This window comes from Mauremys mutica, chromosome 4 (assembly GCF_020497125.1).
Source record: "Mauremys mutica isolate MM-2020 ecotype Southern chromosome 4, ASM2049712v1, whole genome shotgun sequence".
In the NCBI taxonomy this organism is placed as follows: Eukaryota; Metazoa; Chordata; order Testudines; family Geoemydidae; genus Mauremys; species Mauremys mutica.
In genome coordinates, this window is record NC_059075.1 from 111,565,288 (window position 1) to 111,584,828 (window position 19,541).

Below are 19,541 nucleotides of genomic sequence, written 5' to 3' on the forward strand. Positions count from 1 at the left end.
CGCTGCCTCCAGCCTCTGTGCTCCGCTGCTCCAGCTGCTGCTGGGTGCTCTACGCTTCGAGAGCGCCAGCTGCCACTCAGCGCACGCGAATCGCGAACCCTCCCTGAACGAGGCTATCTTGAGCCAACCGAGATGCCGTCGATTTGGGATGTACCATCCTGAAGCCGGGGGGGGTTGTTTATCTCCCCACACAGACGTGCGCTATGCCGTAGATCACTATTATCCCCGGTTGCATTGTGCCTCGTCACTGACCCCCCCCCCCGCCAAATCAGGTATAGTGGTATCGCCCACAGCGGGGCAACTGCCGTTGGAGGAGCAGCCGCGGCGCGTGGGGTGAAGCTACCGGACGCGGTGCAGGCCCTGCTGAGGTAACTGGACCCACTAACTCGGGGAAGGCGCCAGCTTCCCCTGCCTGGTCTCCGGGCCCCTTCCCCGGGGTCTGGGAGGCGGAGCGGGCCCCGCCGTCACCACCCCCTTCCCGGGAGCGGTTCCCCCGCCCGGAGCCATCCACCTGGGACCGGCCCGCGCCTCTTCCCTGCAGGCAGGCACCCCCCGGGGTCCCCCCACCCACCCACCCCCCCGGCTTCGCGCGCGCTTGGTACAGTGCTCGGCCGGGGAGCCCCGAGCGTCCCCTCCCCCCTATTCCGCCCGCAGGCGGGACGGGGAGATGGGCCTGGGCCGGCGCATCCGGGTGGGTGGGTGTAAGGCGGGGCGGGGCCCGGCCCCGGGCGGTGGGGCGGGTGTTAGGAAGCGGCGCGGAGTTGAAGGGCCCGGCGTCCCGCGGAAGGACCTGCAACCAGTCGCCGCGGGCCAGGCCCCCACCGTGAACCTTGTTTCTCCTCTAAACAAAGCAGCCCGGAGCCGCTGGCTGCCGCCCTGGCTCTAGCACCGCTGTAGCGCGGAGCTCCTGTTCCATGGCACTTGATCCACTCAGACACCGGCGGCCCCCCCCCCTTTTTTTTTTATTTCTAATCCAAGGTATGTCTCGCAGGACACCACATACCACCCGTGTAAACCGCTTAAACCAGCGAGGCTGTGTCCACACTGCCACTTTCAGCGCTAAAACTAGTCATTCGTTGGTATGAAAAAACACACCCCCCTCCCCCAGTGACAAAAGTTTTAGCGCTGAAAAGCACCAGTATAGACAGCGCACCCGGCGATGAAGCTACCACCGCTCGTTAGGAGTGGGGGTTTTTTATTGTTGGGGAGAGCTCTCGCCCAGCAATAATACACTGCCCATGTCACAGCACTGCCGCGGCCGCAGGGTAACATGGGTAGTGTAGACATCACCTATACTGCCCATTTCACAGCGTTGCCTTGGCCTTTCTGTAATGTGGGCAGTGTAGATATACTCTAAAGGGCCCTACACAGGCTCTTTAGGTGCCCCCGAGTGCCTTTTACATGGCTCTTTTTAGTAAATTTACCATCCCGCTCCCGGAGCCTTTCCACTCCCGCAATAGGGAAAGGCTCCAGCAGTGGGGAAGCTGCCAGGGCCATTCACTGCACTGTGTACGTACCACAGTGAGGAATGGGAATGCAGCCTGCCTTTCACGGCAGTGTGGAAGTAGGTGTGTAGTGCCTGTACTCTGCACACTGTGGTAAGTTGAGACATACATACCCTCAGGGGGTTGTGTTAAAATTGCGTGTGGACTGAAACTTGGCATACAGCTGCTCTATACTAATAATAGGTTAATCAATCCAGTAGTATCATTAAAATAAACAAATCGAGAATGTTTATACTTGAGTGGTGGAGCTGACCCTTCCAGCAGTGGTGCAGTCCTGGAGTTCCCACCTCCCTTTTGCCCTATGTGAAAAACTTCCATGGTGATATTTTATAGATGCATCAAATGCATTCTGACATGTAAACACAAGTGGTAAGCACGTTATTTGGTTAATGTTTTGACAGTTACTGCAAGAAAATGATTATCCCAGTCAGATGCTTCACCTGCGGCAAAATAGTTGGAAATAAGTGGGAGGCATATCTTGGCCTTCTGCAAGCAGAGTACACAGAAGGGTAAGTATTTCTTTATGCTCCTTGGCCCTGATCTTGCAAAGACTTAGCCAGACCTGGTCTATGCTACAGAGGTAGATTGACGTAAGGCATCTTATGTTGACTTATATTACAATGGTGCTCCTGCTGATGTAAATTGCCCACTACATTGACTTAATAACATCACCTTCACTAGAGATGTGGAGCTTAGGTCGATGTAGCTAGGGTGGTGCAGTGTCCGTGTAGACACTGGAGACCGGCCCCATCGCTGACAGTCAGCCACCAGGTTCACAGCTCTTCCCCCCTGCACTGTCAGCAGGGCATTGGGCTCAAGGGGAGCTGGAGAGGAAATGTGAAATAGTAGCCGTGAAACTGACAAGAATGTCAATTCACTTCTGGCAAGCTCCTGCTGTAAAATTGATCCCCATCCTGGGCACACAGTGCCCCTTGCTCCAGCTATCAGTGCCCCACAATGCCCCACTGCAGTTGGAGCAAGTGCTCCTGGTGAAGATGTAAACCACTGGCAGAAGGATGGTAGCATGGACACCAACAGCTGATTTAATTGCTGCGGTGGCTGTAGGTTGACCTAATTTTGTAGCGTAGACAGGCCCTCAGTATTCATCCATTGACTTCATTGGGGGTAGTGCCTAAAGTATATGTGTAAATATTCACAGGCCCTAGTTTGCCACTTGACTGCTTTCCCTGCCTGTTAAGTTTCCAGCAGGGTTATAGGAGTTTTCACCAGCCCCCCTATGTCTTGTCTGTAAAATGAACAAGGGCACCCACCACTTGATTTTTCAGATATACTTGGCACTCACATCTCTTATTGAAGTCAGTAAGTGTTCAGCAACTTAGAAAAACTACCCTTTCTGTCCAGCGCTTTTTCTAATAGCTGAAGGGGGAGCTATAATGGAGACTTCACCACAAAGCCACACCACTGTTCCTTCAACCATACAGGCAGAAAAAAGCTGTTATGTCACCTAGTGAATCCTTCTGCCACCTAGCCAAAGGGATGATCAGAGGCTTGAGTAAAGACCCAACAATCTCAGGCTATGTCTACACTACAGTTTATGTTGGCATAACTTACATCACTCAGGGTGTGAATAAACCACCCCGAGTGACATAATTTATACCAACATAAGCATTGGTGTGGACGGCCCCATGTCAGCAGGAGAGTTTCTTCTGCCAACATGCTACTGCCGCTCACAGGGGCAGGAGTAGTTAAGCCAGTGGAAGAGCTCTCTATCACTGGCGTAGAGCAGCTACATTTACAGCTACTAGTGCCTCTGTATACTCTCTAGTGTAGCAATGCCCTTAGATGAATACTGTATGGGGGGGGAAATAAACTGAATTCAACTTTGCCAGCAGTTTGTTACATCAGGACTGCAACTGGAAAATACAGGAAAGAGGAGGGGATGAAAAGTGGAGGCCAAGATTGTCAATAGTAACTAGTAATTTTGGGTATCTACCCACTTGAGCTGTGTGCTGGAGTATGTAATTTCTGAAAGTCAGGCCCTTTTTAAGGTGTCTCAAGTTGGACACCCAAATTTGCTAGTCATCTTTGAGAGCTGACTGAGGGTTTTTTGGGAGTATGTTCTATTCTTCAGATGAAATGATTAATCACATAATTCTCTCTCAATATTTGGTTGATAACCATAACGCTACTCCACATTTAACACAGTCTACTTGGAGCTGCCCAAGAACTAAAATTATCCTGTAACTTGAAGGAGACTTCTCTCAAGTCACGCTATAAATCTCAATTATGTACCAGACAGATCCTAAGTGTCTGCTTCAACATTAGGAAGCATAACACTGTGCACTGAAAATAAGCTTTCCTTTCATAAGTCATTTAAAAGTAAATCACACAAATCATTTGTAATTTTTTACTGTTATGTACAATTGGCAGATCAGAAAAAATAATTCATTATGCATTTGACAATTCATTATGTATTACTACTTCCAGTGTTTATTCTGCATAGTCTGTTTCCCGTTAAGACAATTTCTAACAAATCCAGCTTTCAGTGAGGTTTGGGGCTTAAGACTCCCAGCTTTACCAGAGAGACTATGAAGCTGAGATTAGTTTAAAAAAAAAAAAAAAAAAACAACTAAAACCTAAAATCTTCCCTTGACTAGCCGTTAAACACATGGGGATTCCTAATCCACCCCTTTAGCCTCTTCAGAGCTTCTTGCCAAGGTTGTAGAAAAGACTTATCTCACAACTGAGATTTTATTTCTCATTTGTCAGTTGTGTTCGATGAATGTGCCAGGCACTACTTTTCCTAAATCCCATTGCTATCCTGGAGTGCATACTTGTAAGTGCCCTTCCAGAAAGATCACACCAGTGGATGTTGTTGAGCTCAGATACTACAGGTCCAGGAAAGAAATTATGGCAATTTGTGTTAATTATAGCCTATAGTAACGATGCAGAGCAGGCTTCTAAGAATTTTTTTTGTAATGCTCATTTTAATAGCTATTTATCATGGCTGTTTTCAGTGGTAGCTTACTAATTACCATTCAGTTCCAAGATAGTGTATTTGTTTTTTCAGTCTTTAATTTAAGTAACTCTACTTAGAGGAATGCCAAAGCCATCATGAACTATTTGTATGTGGCAGAAATGTATGTCTGAGACTTGATAGGATTGTTTTGACATATTGTGGACCTGGTTCTGATCTCACTAGTGTAAATCAGGAGCAATTCAACTTTGTGGAGTTACACCATTGTAATATCAGAAGAAGGGTTTCTGGCTCTAGAACTTGGGCTACGACTACACTAGCCAGGTTCCTAGTTAGTATAGATGTGACCAAACCATATCCAAGTAACTGGCTTAAAATCCCAGACAGTTTAAGGCTTTTATCACAGTAGTGGGGATGCTGTTATAGTACAAGTTTCTAAACAGCATCCCTGTTACCAGGGTAATGTTTCTGGTCATTCAGATTTTTAAACCAGAGTAGGTCACCCTCTATGCTACCAATTGCAACAATAGTGAAACCAAGTCCCCTTACTCAGTTATTATACTGTAAGCATGGGCTTATTTAAAAGTCATGTTCACAACCATGAAGTCTAAAAAGATGTTTCCTAGCCGGAAAAACTTGCATTCAGCAGACTGGTCATGGGTTGAGTTTGACATGGTCTTTCATAGTGGAGAGAATCCTTCTGAACTAGACAGAGCGTTTGGATTTCCAAAAGCAGTTAATTGTGTCCCCATGGGAATTAGGCAGTCAGATTTACCACCTGTAAGAACAAGGTGGAAATATCAATGTCAGTTTGACTCTGTGTTTAACTTTAGTTCCACAGAAAGGGTTGGACCCCCTTCTTTAATTAATCTGACAGGAAGAGCAGGCTTCAGCTATGTATCCTGCTCAGCAACAACACTGGAAAAGAACATTAACAGAAATAAGATACCTGTCCAGGACTGAGCAGGAGCTCTTAAAAGCTGCTAACTACCCCTGTGTTTCTCTTGTCACTCTAGTTTAAAGTATGTTGTCACTCTTAAATTTAAGTATGTCGCTTAGGGCCACTTTCAATGCTACTATTCTAAGGAATGCTTTTTCACTGTGTCATTTGTTCATTGTCAGGGATGCCCTGGACGCCCTAGGATTGAAGAGATACTGTTGCCGTCGCATGCTGCTAGCCCACGTGGATCTGATTGAGAAGCTCTTGAATTATGCCCCTCTGGAGAAATAAGCAGTGGGTGGATGGTTTCATACTGCAGCCATATGGGCCAAAAAGCACCACTAGCAAGCCTCCAACTGAACTGTTTAGGAATTAGAGAGATGCAAGCCATTCATACACCAGCCAGTGAAGGATTTCACTCTCCAGCCACTAATCTCTTCCAAGGAAGCATTTGAAAGATGAAATCCACTTACAGTCCAGCATTGGAGTTTAAAGTATGGATGGAAGGTTTTTTGCAGCAGCTTGACAGTCAAGTAGGCAGTTTCCCTTTCCTTCAGTCCTTTTAAGAAATTTTCACCCAGTAACAGTATTTAATAAATTTTTTATGAAATGTAGCCAAGTTGTTTAGTGATTATTACAGAATTGTATTTAGTTATTCCCTTTCTCTCCCCAATCCAATTTCAGTTTCTGGATTAGGGTTTTAGTGTCCACTAAACTTGAAATTCCTTGTGTTAAAGTTAAAACACCACTCAATGCTGAGATGAAGTTGTTCCTTCTCTTGAGCAGTTGTCTACACTAGTGGTCAGTGAAGAGGCTGGGTCTGAAGTTCTGAGTTCCAACAGAGTAAGGAAAATAGGTACTGTGTAAGAAGAGAGAGGTCATTTTGTAAGAGCAGACATTCCTCTTCACTGTCAGTGATAGGGGGTATTTCCTACCCCTGTGAAGGAGGCAGATGGCCTTCCCTAGAACTAAGTTTGGGAGCACCTATGCTTCAGTTAGTTTAGAACATTGACTGTGGAAAAGCAAAGGGAGCAACGATTATAGCCCTGATCCTGCACACACTTAACAGGCTTAACTTGTGAGTTGTTCCTCTAAAGCCAATTAACAACTTAAGTGAAGTTGAGAATGCATATTAGTATTGACAGGACAGAGGTCTATGGCCTTGATCCTGCAAGGTGCTGAGCACCCTCCATCTGATTCAGCAAAGCAGGTAGTTGGGTGCTCAACTTAAGAATACATGAGCAGTCCTATTGAAGTCAGTGGGCCAATTCACATCTTAATGTAACATATGTACTTAACTGCTTTCCTGAATCGGCCAGAATGCTCAGCAGCTTGCAGGACTAAACACTGGGTCCTCAGCAGTAATGCACATAAATCTTGGCTGTTACCTCTTTAAGAAAGAGTGAGTGTTAGGCAAGTCTTTCCACCACAAGTCTGGAGGATAGTCACTCCTTAACCTTGGGATGCTGTCAGAAGAGACATCAATTTAGTATCATAGCTAAAGGAAGGACTATACTACTTACTGCACCCTTCTCAGCATGTGGCACCTCTCTCTCTTCTGGCTGAAAGACTTAGTTTCCTCAACAATTTCCCCCCCTCACCACCCACAAAGAGTAAGAGGCACAGGTCCTGCATTGTGTGCATGCCCAGAACTCTCCCCCTTGAGAATGCAGCTTCAGCCTACATGCAAATGTCAGACATAATTCATAGCCACACTAGGTTGCTAGAAGATAAACTGGAGCAGATAATACAATAATTCTCTAACTTGGAGACCATATTCCTTGGCAACATTCACTTTCTTGGCACATACAGCTCAGCTACTGAGTAAAAAGTAACTGGATTTTTTCCCCATAAAGAAAACTGCAAAGTTGGGTTAAACAAAATCTGGTTTCTAGATGAGTGCTATTTAATAACTAGGACTATTACTGGGCACAACTGCCTCAATACAATGGACCAGTTTTGCCACAATACTTTTCATTGGGCGTTAACAATTCTGTATAAAAGAGAAGTTACCAAGGTTCTAACTATATTGATCAGTCCCAGGAATCTTTATAGTTTAAACTTCCTTTTCAGTTTATTACTGACAGTTTTCCAAATGAAAAACTGCTGAATGTGGACGGTTTATTTTAAAAGACATGCTTTATCCTAATGCAAAGGGCATTAAGTGATTAGTTTTGGCATTTGTGTTTCACAGTTGGATAGCTTATGTTCTGCACATCTGCCATATTATCTAGGAAAATACATTAAAAACATTCTGTTTAAGGCTTCATGGTTAAAGGGACACAGTCGTGTACATTAGGTACCTTTCCAAAAGTAGACTCTTCCATTGGAGAACAATCCTGCACACTGGTGTGCAGAGGCTGGATTAAATGAGCTAACATGGATTTATTTCTAGTAATTCCTGTGATATTAAGCAAATACCCTGTTTTTACACACTTTTTTAAAAAAAGTCATCTTGGGGACACAAGTCTATTTTCTTTCAGAACAGATGCAACACAATGTAGTGTGATAATAGAGGCAGTAGCTCTAGAACTCTGTTTGTGTAGGTCCTACAATGGAAGTAGTGATTCATTTCTTAAAACCACAGATCTAGTTCAAAAGACATGGAGGGGGGCTCAACAGACATGCTTCTCTTAAGAACATAAGAACGGCCGTACCGGGTCAGAGCAAAGGTCCATTTAGCCCAGTATCTGTCTACTGCCAGTGGCCAATGCCAGGTGCCCCAGAGGGAGTGAACCTTATAGGCAATGATCAAGTGATCTCTCTCCTGCCATCCATCTCCATCCTCTGACGAACAGAGGCTAGGGACACCATTCTTACCCATCCTGGCTAATAGCCATTTATGGACTTAGCCACCATGAATTTATCCAGTCCCCTTTTAAACATTGTTATAGTCCTAGCCTTCACAACCTCCTCAGGTAAGGAATTCCACAAGTTGACTGTGCGCTGCGTGAAGAAGAACTTCCTTTTATTTGTTTTAAACCTGCTGCCTATTAATTTCATTGGTGACCCCTAGTTCTTGTATTATGGGAATAAGTAAATAACTTTTCCTTATCCACTTTCTCAACATCACTCATGATTTTATATACCTCTATCATGTCCCCCCTTAGTCTTCTCTTTTCCAAGCTGAAAAGTCCTAGCCTCTTTAATCTTTCCTCGTATGGGACCCTCTCTAAACCCCTAATCATTTTAGTTGCCCTTTTCTGAACCTTTTCTAGTGCTAGAATATCTCTTGGGCTCCCATTGTGTTTGTGCTTAAATCTTGGACTTTCCTACCTTATGACTCCAAATTGAGTCTCTTGCAGTCAAAGACTGGACCTTTTGCTTTAAAAAAAAAAAAAAGTGGGAATGGTAAGTCAGTAAACAAGCACTGGAAAAAAAAAATACAGCACCTCAGACAACCTGTCCACACCATAGTCCTAGCTAAGGCCCTGGATCTGTCAAACATCCTGAGATTTTATATCAGCACAGAAAATGATCTGTCATGAGATCACACAAATGGTCAATGTACTGGAACAGGCTAGTGCTTGCCTCAACACCACAAACCCTGGAGCTTTAGGAATAAAGAAGGTGGAAGGTGCTGAGCAGGAATGAGCAAAAAACACTAGAAGATGCAACAGAGGTACATGAAGTACTTAGCTTCAAAATTGAAGTCTTAGCTCAATCTCTTAACCTATACTTTGCTAATTTTGGGACTACAGATAAGGAAGAATCTGTATTTAGTTAGCTAATTAGAAAACCTAAAGGCTGATCTCATCGGTATGAAGAAACTAGCATAGAGTCCTTACGAAATATGACTAAAGCCATAAGCAGTAAGGAAACAGTTCTCCAACTTTCTTCTGATACAATACAGTCTGTGGCCTGAGAGCCATCTATAGTGTTTTCCCAGGTACTCAGACAAAAATACATGCTTTTATCCCTTTGAAGCAAAGCTTTTTAGGAAGAAAATTTAAGGTTGTATTGTACCTAGCCAAATGAAAAAAATGTAAGAGACAAGACATAAGAGGACTGTGAGGCAGCAAAAAGACTGAGAATGCAGCAGCAGCTTGTGAAGTTGTGCCATAGATCCAAAGCAACTTGGGTGGTGCAACACTGAGCAGCCCTGTGCCTAACTTTTAGGGATGGCTTGCGGGAGAGGGGAAGTAACAGGAACAACACCATGATCCAGAAAGCCTCTTTAGTGCTTTAACCACTGACTATGGGATTTCTGATGTGGGGCTCCCTCTGTCTCTTCTGTCAAAGGTGTTCTGCTAGGGATAAACAATTGGAAAGTGATTGAAGCAGGGGGACTGGACCCTGAGTCTCCCACCTCCCAAGTGGATGCCCTAACCACTAGGCTACTCATATACTCACTCTCTCCCCAAACCCTAGATTTTGGCAAATGTGGATTAAGGCCAAAGGCTGGCTGTTCAATTGGTAGAAACTGGCATGACAGGTTATGGAGCTATCCCAATTTACATCAGCTGAGCTGGATCAAGACTGTATGATGAACACTTGTGTACCTATGTAGGGACTGACATGTTCTGAAAGATGTCAGGTAGTGTGTGTTTGGAGTTCAGAAACAGAATGTCATCAAACCCTCCATCGCACTGGTGAGATGAAAAACCAACACGGTCTGTATCTTTTGAGTGTGGAATAGGTGTATAGAGTGCTTTCAGTTCATTCCAGTCATCAAAACAACACAGTAATTAGAGTTCTAAACATTTGAGGGCATGTTTCTATTTCTAAAATAGAATGTGCAGGTTTCTCAAGAACACCCCCTCTCCCTACTCCTACCCCCATTCTTATCTATTTAAGCTGTGTGGAAAAAGTAATGCTTACATTGGGAAAGTCCAGTTGTCTTTCCCATTTTAGAGGTGGGTTTTAGAAAAACCCTCTTTAAATGTTCAATGCAGAACCCATTACAGGCTACTAAATGGAAGTACTTATTCTGAGCCAGTGGGTGCATCCCCATTGATTTCATTGGGGTTGCACCCACGTAGTAGAGAAGAATTTGGCACTGATTCTGTGTGCTGCTGAGTAGATGATTTAATATCTGCACTAAAGAATAAAGATCCCAAACCTGTAAGGAACTCTATTCAGGCAGATCCCTGTGTCCACATAGTGCTCCTTGCAGAATCAGGGCTTTAGCAGGTAGTCATGTGTTTACAAGAACTTGAATCTCCTGCACATTTTGTATTATTGTTGCACATAGTCAGCATTTGTGTTAGGCTGCTGTCATTACACGGAAGTGACTTTAAGTGTAAACAGGACACTTGAGTTCATGAATACAATTCTGAATCCCCAAAAAATTAAGTCATTTTATTACAGGGAGTTCCAAGGCTATTATAATATTTTAATTACAACTGTGTAACTATCACAGGATGCATTTGCATTTCTCTCATGAGTCTGTAAATATGAGCATAGTATCGGGAAGGCTATTTCTGGAAAATGCTTACACAAATAGTTTTTCTGAATACTTAGTGTTCCATCTTGCTCCCATAAAAGACTATCTGGTAGGCGATTTGCTCTTAACATTGAGCCCAGAGTTGAAATCCTAGCTCCAATGAAGTCAATGAGAGTTCTGCCATAGACCTCATTGTGGCCAGGATTTCACCCCTGGTCCTTTGACTATGAATGCTCCGAGAGTGGTTCTCTTCCTACAGCTATGACTTAGATGTTGTATAAGAAAAGTGAAGGATAAATGCTAGAGTCTAACATGAGCACATCAGATCGTCTTTCTAGGCCACCAAGTCTATTTGAAAAGAGTAATCAAACTGATGCACAGCAGAAATAATCAATATTGAACCTTGAAAGCTAAGATGGGGGAGGGGGTTGTTTTTCTAGGCAAACTTGATCTGCCCAGAATCTTCACAAAGGGAGAACTTTTCACTTCATCTTAGTTTACTCAGAAACACTAGAAAGAGATTGTGCTACTGGGGCAACACTAAATTAAATGTAGAAATCTGTCAGCTAGAGGACCTGTAGATATCTCAGAGATTTCACCACAGTATAGTCGCTTACCTGCTTCATAATCATTTTTATTTTCCAAGTGGAGTTTGGAATTCTATGGTGGAAGGATGCATCTGAGATTATATTAACCTGAAACTAGAACACACACAAAATAAAAAAACATTAATAGAAAGAATTAAACAACTAAAAGCAACCTGAATTATAGACTGAGTCATTGGCTGTTTGGTGCCTAGCACAATGAGGCCTGATCTTTGACTGGGTTTTTAGGACTCTAACAAAAATGGTGAGTGAGCAATAAGAGACAGCTATTTAAGAGGGGGAGGGATAGCTGAGTGGTTTGCACATTGACCTGTTAAACCCAGGGTTATAGTTCAATCCTTGAGGGGGCCATTTTGGGATCTGGGGCGAAAAATCTGTCAGGGACAATACTTGGTCCTGCTGTGAAGGCAGGGGACTGGACTTGATGACCTTTCAAGATCCCTTCCAGTTCTAGGAGATAGGTATATCTCCATATCAGAATTATTAGAAGTTCTTCAGGGTAGAGGTTGTGCTAGATCCTCTACAAAGACACAATGGGGCATCAGTATTATTGCAACATTGTTTATAGTTCTTTGAAACAGCAATTTTAACAAAGATATTCTCATGCAGCACATGAACTGAACTACATTTAGTGCAGCTGCACACAAAATCTTGGGCCTCAGATCTTCAAGGGCAGTTCTACCCTGAAAAGTGACCCTGTAAGCATCTCACTGGAGGGTTCCACTTTACTGTCTCGTTAGTGACTCCAGATCAAGTATCCTGAGTTTACGTGATTTTCCAGCTGCCAGTCCTGCAAATTCAACCTGGACTTTGAGACTGTTGATGAATGAAGATATAACGTAGCCCTTTATGCTAGAGATCTGCACTTCCACTCGAGATTAACATGGGAGCATTCCTAGAAGGATCCAGGGCCGCCTGGGGGGCAAGTGGGGCAATTTGCCTGAGGCCCCAGGCCCCACAGGGGCCCCCACAAGAGTTTTTCGGGGGCCCTGGAGCAGGGTCCTTCACTCGCTCCGGGGGCTCCAGAAAACTGTCATGGGGCGCGGGCCCCCGGAGCTTCCGCTCCAGGTCTTCGTCAGCAATTGGGGGTCCTTCCACTCTGGGACCCACTGCCGAAGTGCCCCGAAGACCCATGGCGGGAGGTCCTTCCGCCCCGGGACCCGCCGCCGAAGTGCCAGGTCTTCGGCAGCAATTCCCCCTGCCGCCGAAGACCCCAGGCCTCCTGAATCCTCTGGGCGGCCCTGGGAAGAACTCTACATACCAGCACTTTGTAGAGAAGTTTGCACCTGCTGTGGCTTTGGCACCCTATTTACAGAGCGATACACACAGTCAAAGCCTCAGTGAGCCAGTCAGACACCTCCTTTCATAATGCCCTTCTATATAACTATAACCAAGATCAGGGGCGGCTCTATAAATGAGGCCGCCCCAAGCAGCGCGGTGCGCTGCGCCGCCTTTCCCCGGTTCCGCGGCGGGTCCCCTCTTCCCGCAGCTCCGGTTGAGCCGGAGCCCGGGACTAGCGGACCTGCCGCAGGCATCACTGCGGCGGGTCCGCTCGTCCCGGGCTCTGCTTGAGCTGCCGCAGGCAGCCAAATGCCACCCCCCCCCCCCCGGAAAGGGCCGCCCCACGCGCCTGCTTGGCGCGCTGGGGTCTGGAGCCGGCCCTGACCAAGATGCAGCGCACAGGATTTCCATAGCCTGACCCACTTTTTTGTGGTACCTACTCTACATGTGCTGTGCTGAATGTAATCATAATGCCTTGTAAGAGCTGAATCAGAAATAGATGCAGGAAAATCCTTTATTTATCCTTCCCAAATGTAAGAGCAAGAGCTTTAATAAAACCTGTTGGTTATTTTCTGCTTTTGGGGGCAGACCTAATGGCAGGGCCGGCTCCAGACCCCAGCGCGCCAAGCAGGTGCGTGGGGTGGCCCTTTCCCGGGGGGGGTGGGGGGGGGCGGCATTTGGCTCCAGTTGAGCTCCCGCAGGCATGCCTGCGGCAGCTGAAGCAAAGCCCGGGACAAGCGGACCCGCCGCAGTGATGCCTGCGGCAGGTCCGCTCGTCCCGGGCTCCGGCTCAACCGGAGCCGCGGGAAGAGGGGACCCGCCGCGGGACTGGGGAAAGGCGGCGCAGCGCGCCGCGCTGCTTGGGGCAGCCTCATTTATAGAGCCGCCCCTGCCTAATGGTGATCAAAGGAAACATATCAGCTGTTGGGCATGCAAGGAATAAACATAGTTAACACTCCTAAAAAGCCAAATGTTATGGGCTATGGCCTAAGTTTTCCAGAAGTGACTAGTGACTTTGCATGCCCAATATGAGATAATTTTGAAGGGACCTGGGTTTCAGGGGGCAGATGCTTAGGACTTTCTGAATATCAGACCCCTCTACAAAGTGTCTTAAGTTGGGTACCCCAAAAGTCACCAGTTGCTTTTGAAAAATTTAGGCCTTTGGTTTTAAACAAGAAGGACCTGAGCCAAAATGTTAGGATCCACACTTTGCTCAGTATCAGTGCCATGTCTGTCTACTTGAAATTAACTAGACAAGGGCCTGCACTAAACCCCTGGATTTGAATGTATTCTACCTCGATATTATGCTCTTCTTAATACCATGGTATCGCAATGCTTTAAATATGCTGTGTGTATTAAACAAAATCGTCATCAATACCTCTCTTTAGGGACCTGATCTGGGATGCTGACCTCAATGAGCTTCGAATGTGGCCCAACAGCCTAATCTGATCCTCCCTTGACAGGCAGGATTCCCATTGCTTTACCTGGGATGTTTTCCATATCTCTGCCCCAATGAAGGCCATGTTAACTACTTGCCAGGAGCAGAACGACCCCAGCTAATTAGCACACTCATTTGCATAACTTAAAAGCAAGCAGTAAATATGTACAGCTATGGGGAAGGAAGGACAGGCTTATAGCTAAGGTACTGGGCTGGGTCTCAAGAGATCTGAGTGCAGTAGCAGAGCGAAGGACAGATTTCCCACGTGAGCTTAGACGAGTCACCTAATTTCTCTGTGCCTCAATTTCTCCCACTCGTGAGACTGCTAGCTAGTTTATGAGGCTTTCAGATACCATTGTGACAAATACCACAGAAAAGTCCAGCTGTTATAATAGTCCTAACATTTGCTTCTACTTGTATCTTTCCAGACTGATAAATAGAAGTGGCTTTTTGAAGACTGCAGTTCACTTGCAATAAGTTGATCAGCCTCATACTCATTCTGCAATTATAGCACAGTCAGGAACTAGGTTCTATTATTCCTCTACGGGTTGTGTTCAGCCCTTGGGCACCGTACTGTGCACTCCTGCAATATTGGATGGAGCTTTTACTGGGAATTTAATTGTGTACAGAAACCCTACCCCTGGGTTGGCAGACACACAGTGCAGAACACAACAGGTAGGTTAACCACTTTAACCATCCTTTTCTAGATATATTTCCTGCTTTCCCTTATTAAATAACTGTTTAAAAACTGCTAGTGGGAAAGGAGAAAAACCTCATAAGTTCTCCAACAGGTGGAGTCTTTAAATCAAGATGGGATCTCAGATACTCAAGTTCAGTGAATAGTTGTTGGGCTTGAAAGTCTATGCAAGATTTCAGATTATATCATCATCACAGTAGTCCTTGCTAGTCTAAAAATCTATCAGGTTATAGCCTAGTGATCTCAACTTATTTATTCACAGACTGCTGTGACTACTACAAGCTACGGGGGTTTTCACTAAGGCCTGTCTATATTACTAGCGTTAGCCTTGTTCAGATATGAATGAGACGAGATGAGTGGCGCTAAATGTAACTGACTAGTCATCACAAAACAGGGCAAACTATAGTTCAGCACTGCGTCAGCTATTCACGATTAAAACCTGGGTTGCTGAAACAGAACTTGTCTTTGTCTACACTGACCAGTTAGTACCAGGCCAGCTAACACGACTCTTACCAATTGTCTTTAAACACAGTAACATTTTCTAATGTACAGAAGCCCTAAAGCTAAAAGTGCCCTGAAAAATTGGAAGTTCAGTACTTTTATAATTAAGTTTACAAATAAATTCACAATAATGAAAAACTGAACACCTGGGCTGGAAGTGTAGAACAAAAGGCTTTGCTTAAGTTCATGCTAGAAATTTAACGAAACGAAACTGAATTAACTTTGTCTTGAGCTGTAGGCCTTTCCCAGTGCAGCCCAAGCTATTAACTGTACTTTTTTCTAACTAGCAATAGCCGTTAGACCAGGAGGGCTTCCTCCAGGAATGATCTAGTAAATGAAAGCATTAAGTTAATAATGGCTTGAGCGTGTCAGATCATTATGGAGAAAGCCTACAGCACCAAGCACTGCTAACTTGATTTTTTATTGTCAGCGTGGCTTTAAGAAAACCCCCTTTGGTTCCAGTCAGTGTTAAGTGTGGCCTTGACAAATGGCTGTTCTTCTCCATTAAGCATAATTTCAAGAGGCAAAAAATAATTAAAATCCACTGTTGAGTAATTGTTTGCCAAACAAAGCCACCCCATCATCCTCTAGGGATTATTGAGTTACCCCAACCAAATTACAGCCGAAGGAGATTCACATCAACATCAGACACTGTGATGGGCACGAGAAACGTGATGGCGGTGAGGGGGGAACAAGTCACTGGGTCAGCTACAAAAGGGAACGTTTCAAGATGCACAAGAGCAGGGCTTGATGGTTACGGAGAAATTCTGGAAGGCAGGTGGCTGGGGGAGGCCAGAGTTCCAATTCTTTTTATGGGATAGACTTGCTGTTGATTTCCTTGGAAAGAATTCTGCCCACCATTTAGTCATGTTAATAATACAGTTTAGAATGCCCTTTGCCCCATCCCCACAAACACCTTACAAGTAGACAGAAAGACCACCCTGTACCACCTCAGCCCTCCGCCAATGCCGACTCAACTAGAAAGGCTATACAGCATGCCCAGAAGGACAGCTAATTCAGATCTTGAGCCAGGGCAGATCATTCCAAAGGAAAGTGACCCTTCCAGAGAATTCGCTGCCAGCAGTGCCCCCCCTTCTGCTTAAAATGTTTTATAACTTCCCCTCTTCCCTCCCTTCAAAATCCTCTCGTAGGCTGAAGTTTCTAATGCTTGCTCCATAGTTATTTATTACTTAGGGAAATGTGCATGAGCCAAGCATGAAAAGATGGTGCTTTGGGCCCCAATCCTCCAATGATCTCTCTCTGGAAGGACCCCCATGGAGCTCAGTTGAAATCAATGGGGGTCTACCTGCATCCTTCCTTGATCAGGAAGTTACATTGGCGATATCTTTCTCCTATGCCTTAAAAATATAGTGTTCAGATATCTCAAAAAATAGCCATTGGATCATGTCCAAATATAAATCCACCACAACAACTAGGGAAAACACAACAGGTAATATATTGGAAGAGGAGCACACTGAGGCCAAGAGAATATTGTCTCCATTTCTAGCTGTACTATTCATAACTGAAGCCAGGTATCATGTTGCTATATTAGTATGTGGTATTGATTTGTTCTTAATACAGTGAAATGCCCCTGTAATGAACTCTGCTGGGCCCTTAATGATTTCATATCAAAAGATGTTATGTGCCTTGCTCATAACAGGGTAACTGCAGCTCCAAAAATAGCAAACCTCATAATAAAATGTTATGGAGGATCCTGGATTTCAATATAAAAAGGACTTGGCTGTACTCAAGGGCTTACTGGAAACAAATGCATACTTAAGGGTTGTATTAAAGTCATGTCAGTGACCAAATTACACCAGCACCAGGAGACGCTACTTCAGGCAGTGACTGAGCCCTGGGTCCCCAAGACACTTGTAGACAAATGCTGTACAGAGTGAATTTAATCCCATGGACCAGATGACAAGAAAACAGCTGGGTTCCCCAGCTTCTGACAGCTGCTGACTAGGGAAGGGTGGAGTGCAGAGGGGGACTGTAGTAATGGGAAAGAAATCATAAAAAAAGACTCAGAATTTAAGGAACGCCTGCATTCTAAATCTGTCTCTGTCACTGATTCATAATGTTGCCTCGGGCATGTCACTTTACCTAGCTCTCCCAATCTATGGAGAGAATAAATCCATTTACCTCTCTCTCCTGAGATGTTGGGAGATTTGTTATTCAGTGTTTGCAGGGGGACAGATTTCCAAGGGCTCACCTCCCACAGTTAGGGCCTGACATTCAAGAGATCTCAGCTCCCGTTTAGGCACATAAATCAGGGCCAGGTATTCAATAGCACTCAGTGCCCAGGAGCTCCCATTGTGATGCTCATGGCCAGACTGTCAAGAAAGCACAGCCCGCAATGTGCTTTGCCCTTGCAAAAAGTGGGCCCATTGTGTTCTGAAGCACTGCACATGCTAAGATATTACTAATAAAAGTTAGTGGATTACGCACAGCAGAAGGTCTAAGAACTGCTTAATAATATAATAATAATAAAATAATAAATAATAATAATAATAATAAAATAATAATAAAAATTGGAGATATACCAATCTCCTAGAACTGGAAGGGACCTTGAAAGGTCATTGAGTCCAGCCCCCTGCCTTCACTAGCAGGACCAATTTTTGCCCCAGATCCCTAAGCGGCCCCCTCAAGGATTGAACTCACAACCCAGGGTTTAGCAGGCCAATGCTCAAACCACTGAGCTATCCCTCCCCCAATAATGCAGTTGCCTCACTTTAAGTTTCTCATTGTATACAGCAATAGCCTGCACATGGGCCTCATATAAGAGAAATATTGACTCTGGCAGTGGAATACAGATTGAGAACAGCAGTGGAGTCAGATGTGAAGCTCTGTGGAGCAGGAACAGAGAAAAAGGAAAGAGAATTAATTGTTGGCATCCTATAAACCACAGGTGGTTTGTTAATTACCAGGATATCTACCGACTAACATACATGAGAAACAAGAGGGCAAGACTTGCAACTGATGAGAGAACAAATTCCCTGTTTTAAATAGTTAAGAAGTGAGGCACTAGGGGATTTAGGGCCTGATTTAAAGCTCACTGAGGTCAGTAGGAATCTTTCCTTGGCCTTTGGATCAGGCCCTTAGAAGTGCTCACTAATAAAGAGAAAGTCAGAGTTTCCCCTGATACACGAACAGCCCTCTCCTCACTCTGCCAACGGTGCTTCCAGCAGGGGTCACCGATGTCTGGCAAGGTCTGCACACCCACTTGTCAGTTTCACTCACTTGTTGCAAGCAAGTGCATTTTCAAGTCAAGCTAATATAGTAAGGGAATCAATATGTCAGTCCCTTATGAGAGAACAACACGATGAGCGATAAGCAACACAGGTTCATAAAGAACAGATCCTACCAGACAAACCTGATTGCCTCCTTTGACAAAATTGCAAATTTAGCTGACAAAGGGAATAAAGAGAATTTAATATAGCTAGATGAAGACAGGCTTTAGGCAGAGTCTCTTGTGGAAAAATAGCAGATTGGGATGAGTTGTCTTCTGATTAGAAGACATCGGAGAGTTTCCTGTTATCCAGTGCTGTAGAGAGAAATAGTCATATAAATAAACAAGTTGCTAAGAAGATCCAAGTACAAGTTTCAGCACTTCCATGGGAGAGCCTGGCTGCAAAGTCATCACATAGAGTCAGCCACAATCCTGGGAAATAGCCGAACTTGGGAGGAAAGTTTCTATATCTCCCCACCCACAAAGACGGACTTAATGGCACTTACCTTATACAAGAGATGTTTAAGGAGACACTGGAAAGATCCACTTCCCGTTCCTACTCACCCTTTCCTACATCCCCTCTTCTTCTCTCTCCTGCCTCCTCAGTGCTCCTTTCACACACACAGAAATAAGGTGTCAGTTGATTATCAAGCACATACACTCCACAATGCTTCTTTGCTCTATTCTTCCCCCAGACCAAGGCCTTATCTTGGCAATAAGCTCAACAACCTCCCTGCCCCAGCATGGAGCTCATTAGAGCATATGGACACCTTGCTAGGAGAAACTTCCTGTTAGGGAGGCTACCGAAGACAAGCTAATCACCTGAATGTGCCACACCTGGAATATTCTCCTTAGCTGTTTTCAAGCAGATGAACAGGGAGATCTCTCCTTTCCCCTCACACCTGTAGATAACCGGAAAGCAGTTCAGAGGCGTTGACTTGGACTGTAAGTTACTGGGGTATGGACTGTCATTTATTCTACTGGCAGAGTTCCTGAGAAGCAATGAGTCTCAGATGTCAGT

The 19,541-nt window shown here is 44.9% G+C and overlaps 1 protein-coding gene and 1 long non-coding RNA gene across 3 annotated transcripts; one reads left to right on the plus strand and one right to left on the minus strand.

Moving 5' to 3' along the window:
* The first annotated feature begins 215 nt into the window (after nucleotides 1-215).
* POLR2L (RNA polymerase II, I and III subunit L) lies at nucleotides 216-5,997 on the plus strand. 2 transcript variants are annotated; one of them, XM_045017023.1, is made up of 3 exons: nucleotides 216-368; nucleotides 1,907-2,014; nucleotides 5,566-5,997. In XM_045017023.1, the coding sequence occupies exons 2-3, from the start codon at nucleotides 1,920-1,922 to the stop codon at nucleotides 5,672-5,674; spliced, it is 204 nt and encodes a 67-aa protein (XP_044872958.1). In that variant the 5' UTR covers nucleotides 216-368; nucleotides 1,907-1,919; the 3' UTR covers nucleotides 5,675-5,997. The 2 variants fall into 2 exon arrangements, with proteins under 2 accessions (XP_044872958.1, XP_044872959.1); XM_045017024.1 differs by lacking the exon at nucleotides 216-368 and adding an exon at nucleotides 407-541.
* Nucleotides 4,389-19,319, minus strand: LOC123370444. Its single transcript, XR_006579411.1, has 3 exons — nucleotides 19,027-19,319; nucleotides 11,387-11,470; nucleotides 4,389-5,221 (listed from the first exon to the last, which is right to left on the minus strand). It is a non-coding gene; the product is annotated as an uncharacterized LOC123370444 (long non-coding RNA).
* Between the last annotated feature and the right edge of the window lie 222 nt (nucleotides 19,320-19,541).